Raw genomic sequence first — 16357 nt, 5'->3', positions numbered from 1 at the left:
TGGTAGCACCACTTGGCCATTCTATGTCATCCTGTTGCAAAGCTTTCCTCGTCTTGTACCTTGTTTCGTGTCTAGGTCAGTAACTGTTAAATTGTACCTCATGGTATCAGTGTTATTGTCACAATTTATTCAGACAAAAGATCACAGTGAATGTTGAATTTGCACATAGTCTTTTGGTTATTTTTGCCCCCTTTTTTAATTGAGCATGCAAATGAAAAGACAGCATCTTTTGGCCCTGGTCCACATTACGAAATGGCACAACAGAACTGTGCTTCTTGGTAGGCAGTGATGTTAGCTGGCTACTTGTGGCACTAATTCTTGATTCCTCTTTGTCACTGTTAACGCTGTCTGTTGTGGTATGTACCTATGTAGGAGAAGTCGGCAGAAAAGCAGCTCATTTGATACTTTTTGTTTGTGTGTGTGTTACTAGGAAGTTGGGACAATATCAAATTTGCGCTTTCCTCGTCTGTTGTGGTTTAACCCCAACCGGCAGCTAAGCACCAGGTAGCTGCTCACTCACCTCCCTTGCAGTGGGATGGGGGAGAGAATCAGAAGGGTAAAAGTGAGAAAACTTGTGGGGTGAGATAAAGACATTTTAATAGGTAAAGCAAAAGCCACGCACGCAAGCAAAGCAAAACAAGGAATCCATTCACCACTACCCATGGGCAGGCAGGTGTTCAGCCATCTCCAGGAAAGCAGGGCTCCATCACGCCTAACGGTGACTTGGGAAGACAAACGCCATCACTCTGAATGCCCCCCCTTCCTCCTTCTTCCCCCCAGCTTTATATGCTGAGCATGATGTCATACAGTCTGGAATATCCCTTTGGTCAGTTGGGGTCAGCTGTCCTGGCTGTGTCCCCTCCCAACTCCTTATGCCCCCCCAGCCTCCTCGCTGGTGGGGTGGGGTGAGAAGCAGAAAAGGCCTTGACTCTGTGTAAGCCCTGCTCAGCAGTAACGAAAACATCCCTGTGGATTTATCAACACTGTGTTCAGCATAAATCCAAAACATACCCCATACTAGCTACTATGAAGAAAATCAATTTTATCCTAGCCAAAAGCAGCACGTTGTCTTTTAAGTACGAGATTGGGTTTGCATGGCATTTAAATGCTACTGTGTGCACTGACTGTAACATCTTCAGCTCTTTGGTATGGAGATGCCAATGTGACACCCATTTACAAGAAGGGTCGGAGGGAGGATCTGGGGAACTACGGGCCTGTCAGTCTGACCTCGGTACCAGGGAAGATTATGGAGCGGTTCATCTTGAGTGTGCTCACATGGCATGTGCAGGACAACCAGGGGATCAGGCCCAGCCAGCATGGGTTCATGAAAGGCAGGTCCTGCTTGACCAACCTGATCTCCTTCTATGACCGGGTGACCCACCTAGTGGATGAGGGGAAGGCTGTGGATGTTGTCTACCTGGACTTCAGCAAGGCCTTTGACACTGTCATGGCATACTCCTTGAGAAGCTGGCGGCTCATGGCTTGCACAAGTGTACTCTTCGCTGAGTGAAAAACTGGCTGGATGGACGAGCCCAGATGGTTGTGGTGAATGGAGATAAATCCAGTTGGCGGCAGGTCACAAGTGGTGTTCCCCAGGGCTCAGTATTGGGGCCAGTTCTGTTTAATATCTTTATCAATGATCTGGATGAGGGGATTGAGTGCACCCTCAGCAAGTTCGCAGACGACACCAAGTTGGGAGGCAGGGTTGTTCTGCTCAAGGGTAGGAAGGCTCTCCAGAGGGATCTGGACAGGCTGGATCGATGGGCTGAGGCCAATCATATGAAGGTCAACAAGGCCAAGTGCCGGGTCCTGCACTTGGGTCACAGCAACTCCATGCAGCGCTACAGGCTTGGGGAAGAGTGGCTGGAAAGCTGCCCAGCAGGAAAAGACCTGGGAGTGCTGGTTGACAGCCGGCTGAATATGAGCCAGCAGTGTGCCCAGGTGGCCAACAAGGCCAACAGCATCCTGGCCTGTATCAGAAATAGTGTGGCCAACAGGAGCAGGGAGGTGATTGTTCCCCTGTACTCGGCACTGGTGAGGCCACACCTTGAGTACTGTGTTCAGTTTTGGGCCCCTCACTACAGGAAAGACATTGAGCTGCTGGAGCGTGTCCAGAGAAGGGCAACCAAGTTGGTGAGGGGCCTTGAGCACAAGTCTTATGAGGAGCAGCTGAGGTAGCTGGGGCTGTTTAGTGTGGAGAAAAGGAGGCTGAGGGGAGACCTTATCGCTCTCTACAACTACCTGAAGGGGGTTGTAGTGAGGTGGGTGCTGGCCTCTTCTGTCAGGTGGCTGGAGATAGGACGAGAGGAAATGGCCTCAAGTCGCGTCAGGGGAGGTTTAGATTGGATATTAGGAGAAATCTCTTTACTGAAAGGGTTGTCAGGCATTGGAACAGGCTGCCCAGGGAAGTGGTTGAGTCATCATCCCTGGAGGTATTAAAGAAGCGCGTAGACAAGGGACTTCAGGACATGGTTTAGTAGGCATGGTTGATGGTTGGACTTGATGGTCTTGAAGGTCTTTTCCAACCTAAACGATTCTATGATTGTGTGTGTGTATAGAGGAGTCTCAAAATACTGTATTTGAACTGGTAGTCTTCAAAGCCTAAGCCATTTTGTGATGCCTGCTTTGCCTTTAAAAATAGACATAGGAAGTGCCTAGTATATCTGGAGGAATCTCTCTCTTCAAATACATATTCTACCTTTCATTCTCCATCTGACCTTTAAAGTCCAGAGATGGCAGGCTCAAAGCTTTGCCCGTTAAGACAATCAAGAAAACCAGTATCATATCCTAGTGACCACCATGTAATCAACAAAATGATACCTAATGAATGTTAATTTTGTTACATGACCTGCAAATCAGACAGAAGACAATGCTCCAAGCCTGGAGGAAATTTTAGTTCTTCCTGAAACTCCTGTTTATCTTGCCTGTGAAGTTTCAAGATGATTTTAGGAGATAAGCTTGCCAGAACTCTGTACCAAAGTGAAAAGAAACAGACAGCAGAAGTAGAGACAGTACTGTCCCAGTGCCAGGGTCTCTGTGTTAACCCAACAATCAGAGAGCGCTTTTGTGGTGGAACGTTGAAGTACACTAGAAGACTTTTAAGTACCCACAACCCTCAGTACAGACAACACTCAATAAGTGTTACTTATTTGTGCCACCAGTGCAAAAGCGTGGCTCCCATTGCTCCTTTGGAGTTTGTTCTATTCAAGGAAGAATTTAAAACAAACAGACAAAAACCCCAAACCCACCAAAAAACCATCTCTCCACAGTTCTTAATGTAATCAGTCTATCTCCTCTGGAGTTCAGTATAGTTGGCAATAGTTCACTAGCTACTAGTTGTTTCTAACTGTGAGATGCTTTTGCAGTCCTTTATGGGTTTAAAGCCATCTTCTCCTAATGGTTTGAAAAAAATACCCTCTAGAATGTAGAACCCTACTTTAGTGGCATCTTATTGCTAGGAGAATAACATATGGAGGCACAAATGTACCAACTGTTTCTCAGAGCACTTTTGGAACCTCTTGTACAGAATTTGTCTTGAATACTGAGATTCTTTGTCTCAGCAGCAGGCATGGTGCTGTAAATTGTTGATTGTTGCATTAGTAAGACTAACCTGTTGTACTCTAGGTTTTTGACCAAGATGATCAAATATATTTAAGATATTTGCTCCCTACTCCATATTTGAATATTTTAACTTGAACCAGGGTGTTATTTCCTGTGCAAACTTTTCTTACAGGCTGTGCATCTTTGTGGTGTTGTAGAAAATGTGAATTCCTTGACTTGTTCTCCATCCTTACGTATGAAATACTGGTTTTATGATACAGGAAAGCTGGACGCTCATGGGTGGCACGATGCTGTTAGATAAGAATCAATCCTGACGCACTTGCCTCAGGAACAGTCCTATGTCATTTGCGAGAACTGAGTTATGGCAGTGCTTTTTCTCTTCAAACTCTAGCCTATGAGTGGAAATGAATATATCAGAGTTCAATTTGAAGTAAGCTTGTAGTCAATGTGGCTGTTGCAAAAAGCTCAGAAATATAAACAGTGAAGTTGAAAGTTATGTAGCACCACCACCCCACCCCACCCCCCCCAAGGAAAAAATTCCACATGAATTATTCTAAAAATGTAAGGGTGGTGGTGGAACAGGACAGTAATTTGATTTGCACGTGTATGGTTTTCTTGGTTTGGTTTTGTTTACACACCTGGAGAGTTGGTCTGTCTGTGGGTCAGTTCCTCCTGAAAAAAGGGCACTTACTCCTGCTTTTGGGCTAGAAAGCTGAAACCCTGTAGGTACATAAACTAGCTTAAAATCCACTCAGAGAAGTAACCGTTTTAGCTCAAATATCTCCAATTATTGTTTGTTTCACATTAGGTGGGTTATAGCTGCAGGAAATAGTAAGTAGACTTAGTCTCCAATTTTATTTTTTTTAATTATTGTAATCTTATTGCTTGGGTAATATGAATTACTTAACAGTAGGGTGGAAAACCGTATAGCTAGATACGACATTAACTTTTCTGACATCTTATTTACTTGTCAGACTATTAAAGTATGTTATTTTATAAACAACACAATAAGCAGAATTTTATAAGAAACTTGACATGATTTTATGCTTGGTTTTATATAAAAGCTTTGAAGAACCTTCTGCTGAAGAAGTCTTAGGAAATACTCCTGAAGAAAATTTTGCATAATAGAATTAAGTATATGCGATGTGTTTTAAACAAATTATATTGGAAGTTTGACTTAGATGTTTAAAGTTGATGAAACTTAGAAAAAAAAATAAAAAAGCATTCCTTTTTGTAGAAAGAGATTGTGTGGACTTGTAAGCTTCCAAACAGTTTTAAAAACTTGGTATCCTAGTAGATCTCTAGAAAGTAACTGTTGGTGAAAGTTTAATTATAGCATTTAGCTTTTTGAGACTTTTAAATGTATCTCTCATTACTACATACATCCAACACCTTTTTTTATTTTAAAATTGTTTCTAGTAGTCAAAGCAATTATGCAGAATCCTAGAGCCTCAAAAATAGCTAAGGTAGATTTGTTTCCCTTTGGCACAATTTTTGAAGTTTGAATTTTTCTTTTTCAGATATTTTTGTAGATGTTTGTTTCTGCTGTTATGAGTTAGTAGATATTTTCTTTGGGATTTTAGGTAAGAGTGAAGGCAAACAAGAAGCATTCTATATTTGTTTCCTCTGCAAATCATAGTTGTCCCTTTCTCTTAAAATCTGAGTGTGTTCCTCTTGGACAAATAGCTAATTTTATGTCCTTTATTTTTTTGGCCTTTTTTAAGGACATAGCACTATCCCTTTAACCTGAAAATTTGAATATAATATTTGTTATCCTTAAAGTAAGGGGTTTTTTTATGATAGGAGTTCTAGTTGCTTTTTGCTTTTGCTAGTCAACTTTCCAAGCAGGGGAAAGATTGCTGCTTTTAATAGCAGAAGTATCTTGCATATATAAATGAATTGTCTATATATAATTTCAAATAGCATTTTTCTTTCTTTCTTTTTTAGGTTCAAAATATTGGGGATTACTTTAAACATCATCTGCTGCAATCGAGGCACAGGGGTGCATTTGAATTGGCATACGCTGGCTTTGTGCAACTTACGGAAATGCTTTCCAGGTAGAAGATGGGCAACTTACTATGTTTTTAATATAATAGTTTTACCAAACTCTAGCATCGATCCTGAAACTGGCTGCGCAAGCAAATCCTTGATTTCATGTGGATTTTATTCGAGTTTAGTGTAGGCATGATTATGACATTAGTTACATGATGTCTGTGACTTGGACTGTGGTACATATGGTTAGAGATGGTGCTTAGGCATTGAGAGATGATACAGACATTTAATGCTTGCTGTATTTTTCTCCATTTCTGGTGTGTTAGTTTACTGAACAGCTCTCAAAAGCTCTTGGGAAAAGCAGGAGTGTAGAATTCTTCCCTCCTGCCCCCCCTTCCCCAGCCCTTTATGAAAATGAATGCCAGACTTTTTGTTTCAGCCAGGATGTCTTCCTGGAAACTTTTATTACTTGTCACTGAGTTGTGTATTCTGACATTTGGAAGACTACCTGGCAGTGCATCACAAGATGTGATATGCAATCTTTTTAACTTTTTTTTCTTTCCCCTTGTAACTTTATACTTTCTTAGAAGAACTAAATGAGCAGAATTGTCCTGAGGTCTGGACAAGAGCACTGGAATTTCCATTACATGCTTAGTTACCTATTTCAAGTGTTGGTAATGTTTCTTTGTGATATATAGTGATTATATCATATCCAGTTTTTAATGAGACATACCAAAATCTGACTTCGTGGGTTTTAGTGTTTTTTTTTTAAATGTTGTTTTTTTGAAAGACCAGTCAAATTTTCTATTTGAAGTACATGTATTTTCACACCAATGCCAGATTAAGTAACCAATGTTCCTCTTTTGCCCCAAGTGGGCCAGTTTGAGGCACTGATCTGTTTCTTGTTTATTTTGGGGTGTGTGGAGGAAGGAAAAAGGGGTAGTTTTGTTTATTTTGTTGTTGTTGTTGTTGGGGTTTTTTTGTTTGTTTTTTTGGGTTTTTTTAAAGTAAAAATAAATCTGGTGATGGAAACAGTTTTGGTGTTTTTAGTACAGGCCAGCTGCCTGACCAGGTTCACAGTGTGTCTCATGGGACAGTTTTCCCAACAGAACTGAGGGGTTGGTCTCTAGTATGGGAAGTCAGTGGGGTAGCTACATATAGGTACCAGCACTGCTGCAGAAATTGGTGTTTGACACATTCTGGCCTTCATTCTGTATGCCAGTGAGATGTTAAAGTATAAGCGATGGTTCTGTCGGTACGTTATTTCCTTTTATATGCTAGCAATCTGAGGCATTTTAAATCGGCCTGAGTAGTTTGTTGAGAGCTCACACAACCTTATTTTACACTTGATTATTTACTTAAAAAGGAAAACAAGAAACTGACGTGTGATAGTGTTCTTGCTTATCTTTTTGCCTGTCTATATACATTATATACGTTTGTGTAAATGTGTTCTTTTTCTATACTATGAAAACTTGGTTCTGCAAGTTTTAAGGTGATGTATCAGATGATCGCCCAGTGGCACCCTTTTGTACTGGCTTCTTATAAACTTCCCTGCTGGGCTAGATCTTTTCTATTTTCAGTGCTGTGAGTATTGAGAGAGCAGCTCCTACAGTGAGTGAGAAAAAGCTTGCCAAGATGAGTGACTGGAAACTTACTAACATGGACAACAGTTGAGGTGGTCCCACTTATCTGGGCAACTTCCTAGAGAAGTTGTTATATTGTCACATCAGTTAGTGAATCTAATTTGAATGGGCTACAGAGCAGAGATTTTATACTTTTGATTTTTCCAAGTCAAGTACAAAACATTGTTTGCTGTCTGCTGCATACTTCTGGCTGTTGTTTATAGATACTTTAGCACACTATGCACTATTTCATTCAGTCTCCTGAATTGGATACTGCACTTGCAATAGTCTTTTTTTTTTTTTAAATTAAAAAAAAGCAACCCCCACTCCAACAGCAAAATCCTTCATTCTTTTCAGTGCTTCTCTTGCAGACTTCTGATGTCATAACTTAAGACTTTCTGTATTGTTATCTAAACTTAGTTTTGTATGTGAAACTTGCTTTTTTCCAAAGGCAGAAATAAGTTCAGATAACAAAATATTAACAAGTTAAGGCACTGGTCGTCTTTTGAGACATACAGTGACAAATCAAAACACGTTGTGTCGAAAGCTATTATTTTCATGTCAGGCAGCATTTCTTTGAACATTCATTAAATTAATATAGAATTCCAAATAAAATAAGCTGTTAACAGTATAGAATACATAGAAACAATTGCTGAATATTAAAGAATGTTATCCCTAGGTATGTTGGATGTGAATATAAATGTGTTGATGTAAAAAAAATTCCACGGTTAAGTTGTGCAATATACTTTAGTTTCAAAGGATTTATTCCTCCCATCAGATTGAAGAGAGTCTGGCCATCAGAGTAATACTCTTTAAAAAAAAAAAAAAACAAAACCAAAAACCTTTTACTACCACCAGCCTTTTTGAGGGGAGAAAGGGGGTGATCCAAACAGGTACAGCCTCATTAGCCTGTCAATATGCAGGACTATCTAGAACAAACTTTATAGGAAAGGCAAACTAAACAGCAGGAGATACGGAAAAGATATAAAACATTCTGTCAGTTCATAGCGGACTCTTTACATGACAGAGTAGCTGTTTTTCTTCGATTTTCAGTTTTTAAAATTCTTTAAAATTTGAGGCAAATAGAGTAGAACAAATCTACCCAGACTTCAGAGAGGTTCCTGATGTTTGTTCCCTTTCCCTTTTTCTGCCATTGTATTTAATGGAGCACAATCCACTTATGAGCAGCTCTATATTATGTTGTAAAATGAAGAGCCAAGCTCAAGACAACTCTGTTTCTCTGGAAATTATTAAAACATTAAGCAGTATGTACGTATCATTAAAAAAAAAAAAAAAAAAAGTGCTTATATTTAAGTAATTTTCCTCTTCTGAATTAAGTTCTCCGAAACAGTTTTTTGATGATACATACTGCTTGGTATTTTTAAAGTTAAGGCATTTCAAGTAGAGCAAGCATTCCTTTGGCAAAAGCCAGTTTACAAGAACCAGAGAGCAGCGCTGTGGAAATACATTTGTTTCAGTGAAAGAACAAAAGAAGATGTTTGCCAGGAAATATGGGTCTCAAGGCTAATATTTGTATTTAAAATGAAGGAGAAAGGAGTCTGATACCAGAATAGCTAATGACTCTTTGGTTTGGTACTCCTGGGATACGAGGAGTATCTTGGGACTCTTCTCCAGAACAGGCGAGTCTCTCGGTGAATGTAGTTGCCCTGCAGGTCTGTTGATTGTTCCGGAGTCTTTCCATTTAGCCTGCTACAGCTGAGGAGCTCCACTCTGCAAGTAAATCCAAACTGGCCTACCTCTCTCCATAGCTGCCAGGCTCACAGTCTTGAAGCGTGTGTACCAGAATCTATATTAAATTACTGCTGCATCCACAAATACCAGAGGAGAAAGCCTTTGTCTGGGGCACCTTATGGTAATATACAGCTTAAACATGATACCTTGTTGAACAGAATTGAACTCAAGACCTACAGAAGCATCCTTGACACTGTTAATTCATTCTAAGACCCAGTGAAAAATCTGTCACTAAGACTGTGCCAAATCCCTTTCCCATGGTTTTATGAAAGACTCCAGTTGCATATGGTCCTTCACTTTTATAGCCAAATATTTTCTTAAAACTATATGCTGTAATATTTACCATCTGAGCTTGCTTTTAGCTATACAACCCTTAAATACCAGTCTTTGTAAGAACCAAGAGTAGACTTCTTTCTAGACAGAGCAATGGTATTCAGACCTGAGTTAGTGGTGAAAGAAAAATCTTTCCTCCACAGAGGTTTCTTATGAACCTGCTGAAATTTGATCTCCGTCTTGACATTTGGATGTAAATTGCTGAGTCTGCTCTAAGTATGCAAGTTATCATTCTTGCTTTTCCCTGTTCATATTTCTTCTGGGGCTGTAATGCTCCCTTTGTCATGCCTGCTTAATATTGTCTGTGGCTGCACCTTCAGAAAACCATACAGTCACAAAATAAGCAATGTTCATTTCAATGAAACAAGCAGTGTTTTTTATAAAGAAATATGTTCCTGTCATAGGCCCTGAGAAATTACAAATGCTCATTTGGTCCGATAACATGGTGGTTAGGGAAAGTACCTGGAAGCCTCTGGGCATCTGTTTTAAACTTGAATCTCCTGTAATCCTTATAAATACCCAAACAATTTCTCTGTTACAAATGGTGTTTTGCCTGTTTTGCTTCTGTTATATTTGGTGAAGCTTTTCTGAGAGATCAAGTAGAACATAAAGATTTCTGGAAATCTCAAAATTGTGGTGTTCCACATCTATGGCTGTAATGCTTTGCTTCACTAAAGTTGCAGAATGGAAGGGGAAGGTTTAGGAAGAGTTGTGTCATACAGCCCAATGTGTTTATTTCAGAATAATGTATTTTGAACATTTTTAAATGTTCAAATTGGAGCTTAAATTTAAGTTGGTGAACACAATTTTATGTATATGCAGCAAGTTAGGACCATATCATACAGTTTTCTGGAAAACAGTAATGATAAAGAAAAACCCCATTTTGGTTTTACAAATGTTTAATCCACTATCAGTGGAAATTATTCATCTGTACCTAGTCAGTGTCAGATCTTCTGTAATATTTCTACTGGGGAACTGGGAGAAGACCCTCCTAATTCTTTGCAGTAAACTCTGCTGCTGACTCATTTAGTTGCTCTGAGGTGACTCTCTTTGCTTTCCCAGGCCCCTACAGTCTGCTAGGAAGACTTCTTGTAAAAGTTAAAATTTAAAAATAATTGATGGACTTTATAGTGAAATGTACTAGAATTATCACTAACTTCTCAGCAAAAGTGTAATCACAGATGTGAAGGAAAGAGTCTAAAATGGAGAGAAATAAACTGGGGTGAGGGGGGAAACCTGTTCTTATGTATTGTGATGCTTGTAAGGTTGGGAAGAACACTATATAATGAAGTACAAGATAAAATGTTAAGGCACTGCTCAGTTCGAAGACATGTTAATTTTTAACTCTGTTCATATTCTCCTCCCCCCTTTGTTTTTTCCCTGCTTGTTGAAAGAGAGAGATAGGGTAATGATACTGTCTCTCTGAAATTCTGAGGCCACCCAAGGTTCTCTCTGCTCTGCTTTACTGCTAGAGAAGCCTCAAAACAGCACCTTTCTCAGTGCACCTATATAATTTGGAAAATTTTGCTTCATTTAGAGCAGATGCTATGAAAACGAGGATGCAAGTGGAAGGACTTTGTAGTTTCAGAGGAGTTGTTCTCAAAAGTAGACACTTTCTAGGGTGATTTACACCTTGAATGTGTTTCTGAGGCTAGATTCTCGTCTCCTTATTTGTCTGAGAAGTGCTGGGGCAGTATGGAGACTACCTTTATAAAGACTAGGAATCACATTACATATGTGAAAATAATAATACTACAGGTCTATTGAGAGAGGAAAAATGGTGAAAGAAAACCCCTTTTTCCCCGGGTAGAGACTGATTACAGTGATTGGAAACACTGAATTCTGGATATACCCATGTATAAAAAATGCTTCTGGTCATGTGAAGTTTATGCCACAAACCACTGACATCCAGGAAGGCCAAATCCAAGATCAACCCTTTGTTCTTAACACGCCATTAATTTGGGATGGGAGAAAATACAGCCATATGAGTTAGGGAGAGGGGTTTAGCTTTAACTTTGGATTGCCAGGCTTTTTGTACTCATTGATACTGACCACAGAAAGGGCTTTTTGGGCATGTATGAAATTGTTAAAACCGGTAGACGGACAGACAGAAATTTGTGGAAAAACACTTGCTGTACTGCATCTTAAGTAATTTGTGTATCAAGTTACTGTGTTATATTTTAATTATCAACATTATTTGTTTGATCTGGTAAAAAGAATTACTCTTTCATTCTGGAAAATGACATTTGAGCTTGAGACCACCATTTTTACATTGTAAAGCTTCACTTATTCTTAAAATTCAGGGCCACCTGCTTCTTAAGACAATATTCTTCTTGCCAGACCATAAGGAGATGGAGCTGCCAAATTTAAGGGAGTAGTCATCTCCATTGCAAAGTCAATAGTCTCTAATGTTTCTAACTTTTTAAAGCAATAACTCTTTCACCTTTAAAAAAAAAAAAAAAAAGTGCCTTAGTGGGTGACCGAACAAGGTAGAATTACTTGTGGCAAGATCAAAGCAATACAGTTTTAAGGGAGTCTGAAGTTTATTGGATTTCAGTGTGTTTCTCCTCTTTCTACTACTACTGAAAGGGAAAAACCCCCTCAGTTTACTTAAGAATAAAATATTCAGTATGCTACGTAGCAACTTTTAAATATTTCCTTAATGCTTTACTTTGTGGTGTTCTGCACAACAGCAGATGTGAATATGTCTCGTGGGATATTTGTTTTACTACTAAGATAACATACTGAAGAGAGATGAGCACTGTTCTTTGCATGCCTAAACTAAGATACTTAAATTCTGCTTAGCGAGGGAGGTAAGACCAGCTGCAGACATGATCAGAAGTAGTAGCTTTTGCAGTACGTGTTGATGTGGGTGAAGAGAACTGCGAAGTAGAGTCTAGCTGCAGAGACCCACAGAGGAGATCCATGAGAAGTTTTGCGTGGTCTCAACCTTAGAATTCCATCCTCCTTGTGTACCCAAAAGTGAGCAAAGGAACATGTCCTGAAAGTAAGCAGGGGAAGCTAATTGTCAGCAACAGAAAAAGAAAAGTCAAAGAAAAGAGAACTTGCCATTGGTTTCCAGAGTAATTTGATTGCTTCTGTCACATGCTTGGGGCAGGAAGCGCCTTTTTTGATGCTGTGGTATGAGATGACATACCCCTTGTGAAGCCATGTTTCTCCTGCATTCTGGACTGATGATTTGCACGCTGGTTGCTGTTTTGAAGAGGTGTTGCCCTTAAAAAATGGGGAGAAGGCCTGGCAGCAGTGTAGGAAACCTGTGGTGGAAATCCTAAGGGAATTACTGAAGAGTAAAAAGTCTGCTGTGTCTTTTGCTGACCTGTCTGGCACTTCTTGTGACCTCTGTTTTCTGCATTACTAATTTTCTGTTTATTTTGTAAAAGAAGGAAAGGAGGGATTCACTACAGATTAAAGCCTCATTTGTTGTTCAGTAGCCTGCCTAAATTCTTGCTTTAATGAGAGGAGGGTAAAGAAGGAGATGGTAGATGTAGACCTTCCATTAGATTTTGGCTTTCACATCAGTACCTGCTGCCTTTTAGCTTTTCTTTTAAATTCTTTATTTCAGTCACCTAGGTAGAAAACTTGATTGTAGTCTTACTGGAAGGTGTCAGTACTTAATCATTAATTTAATTATAGTTTATATTTTTAGGTAAGGCAAGTCCTGCATAGCTGAGATAATTGCAGTTGTATTGACCACAGTGATTAATTCTTTCTTCTACTCTGAATCATGTGTCAAACCAGTGTGACAGGTTTTAATAACAACATCCCATTAATAGAAATTTTCGTAACAATGAATGATCCTTTTGGAACATTGACATAAGATTAAAGAGCTGGTCTTGCACACTGGATATGGTATATTTCATTGAACTGATCAGCACCAGCAATTGAAGTAGACTTTACTTCTCCTTGTCCTTGGAAGTTCTTTGCTTTCAGGCAATGCTGTGTTTTATAACTGCAGAGGAAGAGTATTTAATGATAGGAGTGCAATTCAGGTGCTTTATCAAAAGTTTGACCAATGTAGTATTTTAAAAAGAGCAGTATGTCTTGGTTTTTATTCCTTCTACTGCTTGGAGATTTGCAGGAGTAGTTACATAATACATACTTACTGTGAGGGGCTTCAGTTTTGTTTTGTATGGCTTTAAAACATAATTGTATATGTTAGTTAATGTAAGGGTCATGCATCAGCTACTGTGTGACAACAAAGATATAAATTTGTAAAGTGTCACTTCCTACACAGTGACTGATGTGCATATGTCTTTGTTTTCTTCTCCAGAACAGGATAATAGCTCTTGGCAGAAGAGAACAGTTGCAGTGCTGAAGCACAGAATCCTGTTTTCTGTTGAGTGAAATATCTTTTCCTAGTGGCACTTAATAAGTATGGTTAATACAATTTGTACCAACATTGGAAAAATGTACAATTATTTTTTTAATTTCTGTCTTCTTTCTTAAAAAAATCTGCATATATGCTTGGAGATGTTCACATATAGTAAGAAATATTTCTTAAGGTCACTAAACACTTTGTTTGACTCTGTCCTAGTTTCTTATGTATTTGTTTCATGTTTCTTATTATTTGTTTCATGTAGATGTAACAGTGAGAGTCTGCGCAAGATGCCAGCGCAGTGGCTAAGCGGTGTGTTAGAAGAAATTAAATCTTGTGATCCTTCGTCTACACTATGTGCAACCAGACGTAGTGCAGGAATTCCGTTCTACATACAGGTACCAACTAATGTTATTACCTCTGACTTAATTTTTTTTTTTTATGTCCTTTCTGGTGAATACACTTATGTATTTATTTATTTTTCTTACTTCAACCCCTTTTGGTTAAAAACAGTTACTTGTCTTTATACAGACTTTTATTGCCTTTGTGCAACCAAGTTGTCACATGTTAATTAAACCATGTTTGATGCTGTTTAGTGTTGCAGTTCTATTGATTCTTGAGATTTTTGGCTTGAGGTAGATTCAGATAGCATTTCAAAAGACTGAGCTTAGGCTCTGTGTGGCCACTGTAATAATCCTGGCAAATTCATAAATTAATTCACAGATTAAGTAAGGCTCTGTTAACCATGTAACTCTGTGCTGCTTCTATGTGAAGTGGGAGAGTGGTAAAATATGAACAGACCATCATAGAATTGTAAAATGGTGGCCTAGAAAATACTACAAAGAACTCGGGAAGTCCACTCAACAGTAATAAAGCAGGATCAAGAAAGAGAGTCACACTAACTGGTGTTGACTGACAGTCTCGGGTGCAATGAATGAGTAGGTTACTGAAGGCTTATATCCGTGAGTGTGGGGCCATGCTCCCGCAGTCTTCCTGCTCCCCATGTTACCATCAGCTACACACATCCCAGTCTCCAGCTTCTGCCAAGTTAAGAACTGAGGGCTGATCGGCTGGCTGGCAGCGTTTTGTCTCTGCTCGAAGTACTACCTCCTACTGAGTGTCTCACAGTAGTATGCAGCAGCTCATCTGCATCCTTGTGGCGTCAGTCACTGCAGAGTTGGCCCTGCAGATTACATTTATCCTGCTTCCATTCCTTCGCTCCTTAAAGTGGCCATGATTGCCTTCCCCTAAATTAATCTCCATCATTTTAATGTTCAACCAGTTTTCTAAGACAGGAGTCCAAGATTAACTACACAATTTATAACTTTCTCCACTCGCTGAAGTACAGTCTCAAGCATGTTCCAAGAATCCAAGGGACTGCTGGGAGCAAGCTCTCCCTGCCAGAATAATTCATCTTGCTTGTTTTCCACTTCAAGTTTGCCCTGAGAAAGTTGAGGCAGCCTGCTTCTGTCTGATCTCTCTTATGTCAGTTACAGCCTGCTCCTGGCTTTGCTAGATGCGTGTGTGCTAGGCAGCAGAGATCAGAAGTAGGGCGTTGGTTTTGGAGACATTTCTTCTTTTCAGTTTCAGCAGATACAGATATAAAAAGGAAAGATCTTTAAGTTGTCTGCAAAATTAATTTGGTGATTTCATGTCTTCTGGTTTCCCCATTCACACCAGAGTTTGAATCCAGTGGGCATTAGCTAGCGTTAATCCTGAGAATGTGAAAAAACAAACATGTTTGAATCAATTTTTCATGTAAAAAGTTACATTGCCTAATGTAAGGACTAGGTGGACCCAACGGTACCCCATTGCAGTAAACGTGTGTAGTCTGCAGTTGGCCTACATTACTGAGTCCATACGGCAAAGCTTGCTGTGAGCCATAGCTGTTTGGATAAACAGGTCAGATGCTTCTAGTTTGACAGCTCTGGAAGAGTACGAAGTTAGTCTAGTCAATTAATGAGTAGGTTTGAAATGAACTTTGGGATTAGTCTGAAATAATTATTTTCAAATTGTAATTTTATTGTAAAGAGAGGCAATAGTGTTCTTTGGGAGTAGTTCTGAATGTGCCCGTAGCACTTGGTGAAATGAATTAAGCCTTAAATAGCATGTTGCATTTAAATGATAAAAATACAAGTTGTAATGCATATCTTAACAGTACTATAGTAAGGTTATTTTATTAATGCACAAAATTGAGACTCAGTGTGGTCTCTTTGCCATCTGCTTCTTGCGACATTTATTCTTGTTCCGCTAAACCACATCTGTTTTAATGATAATATGTAATTTTTAAGGTTATGAGCATTTTAAATGACCCATTTAAAATAGAAATATTACTACCTAATAGTACAAAGGTGCAGCTCCAATTAGTGGGTGAGGAAATGGTGGGAAAATACTAGTTACAGCTTTAACATTTTTAGGGTATGAAATTTTAGTCTTCAGTTCATTCTCCTTTATTTTATACTTCATGAATACTTCTTTTTCCCCCTTACCTCTCTGTTTCTCCCATTGTTAAAGGTACCGATAAACTGACAGTGACTACTTCTGAGTTTCTGCCTAACCTCTATACTTCATTTGGCTTACAGTTGATCCATTTGGTTGTTCTTATTGTAAAGTACTATTAAATATCTTGTTTGAACTGATGCTGAACTCTGGGCCCCAAAACACAAATGGATAATCATTTTTTATTAGAAGTAAGGGATTTATGATTATCCATTTGTACTAAGTTGGACAAATTCAACAAGAGCTACTAGACAGAGGGAGA

General features: G+C 39.1%; 1 protein-coding gene across 4 annotated transcripts in view; it reads left to right on the top strand.

Annotated features, from left to right (window-relative positions):
- The window catches only part of THADA (THADA armadillo repeat containing), a 171908-nt gene that overhangs the window by 22265 nt on the left and 133286 nt on the right, over positions 1–16357 (top strand). For all 4 annotated transcript variants that reach the window (XM_052805700.1, XM_052805699.1, XM_052805701.1 and 1 more), the window contains 2 exons: positions 5509–5618; positions 13862–13994. In XM_052805700.1, the coding sequence (XP_052661660.1) occupies positions 5509–5618; positions 13862–13994 (243 nt within the window). The remainder of the gene's footprint in view (positions 1–5508; positions 5619–13861; positions 13995–16357) is intronic.

This window comes from Harpia harpyja, chromosome 13, assembly GCF_026419915.1.
Source record: "Harpia harpyja isolate bHarHar1 chromosome 13, bHarHar1 primary haplotype, whole genome shotgun sequence".
Classification (NCBI taxonomy): Eukaryota; Metazoa; Chordata; class Aves; order Accipitriformes; family Accipitridae; genus Harpia; species Harpia harpyja.
This window is presented reverse-complemented; position numbering and strand designations above follow the sequence as displayed.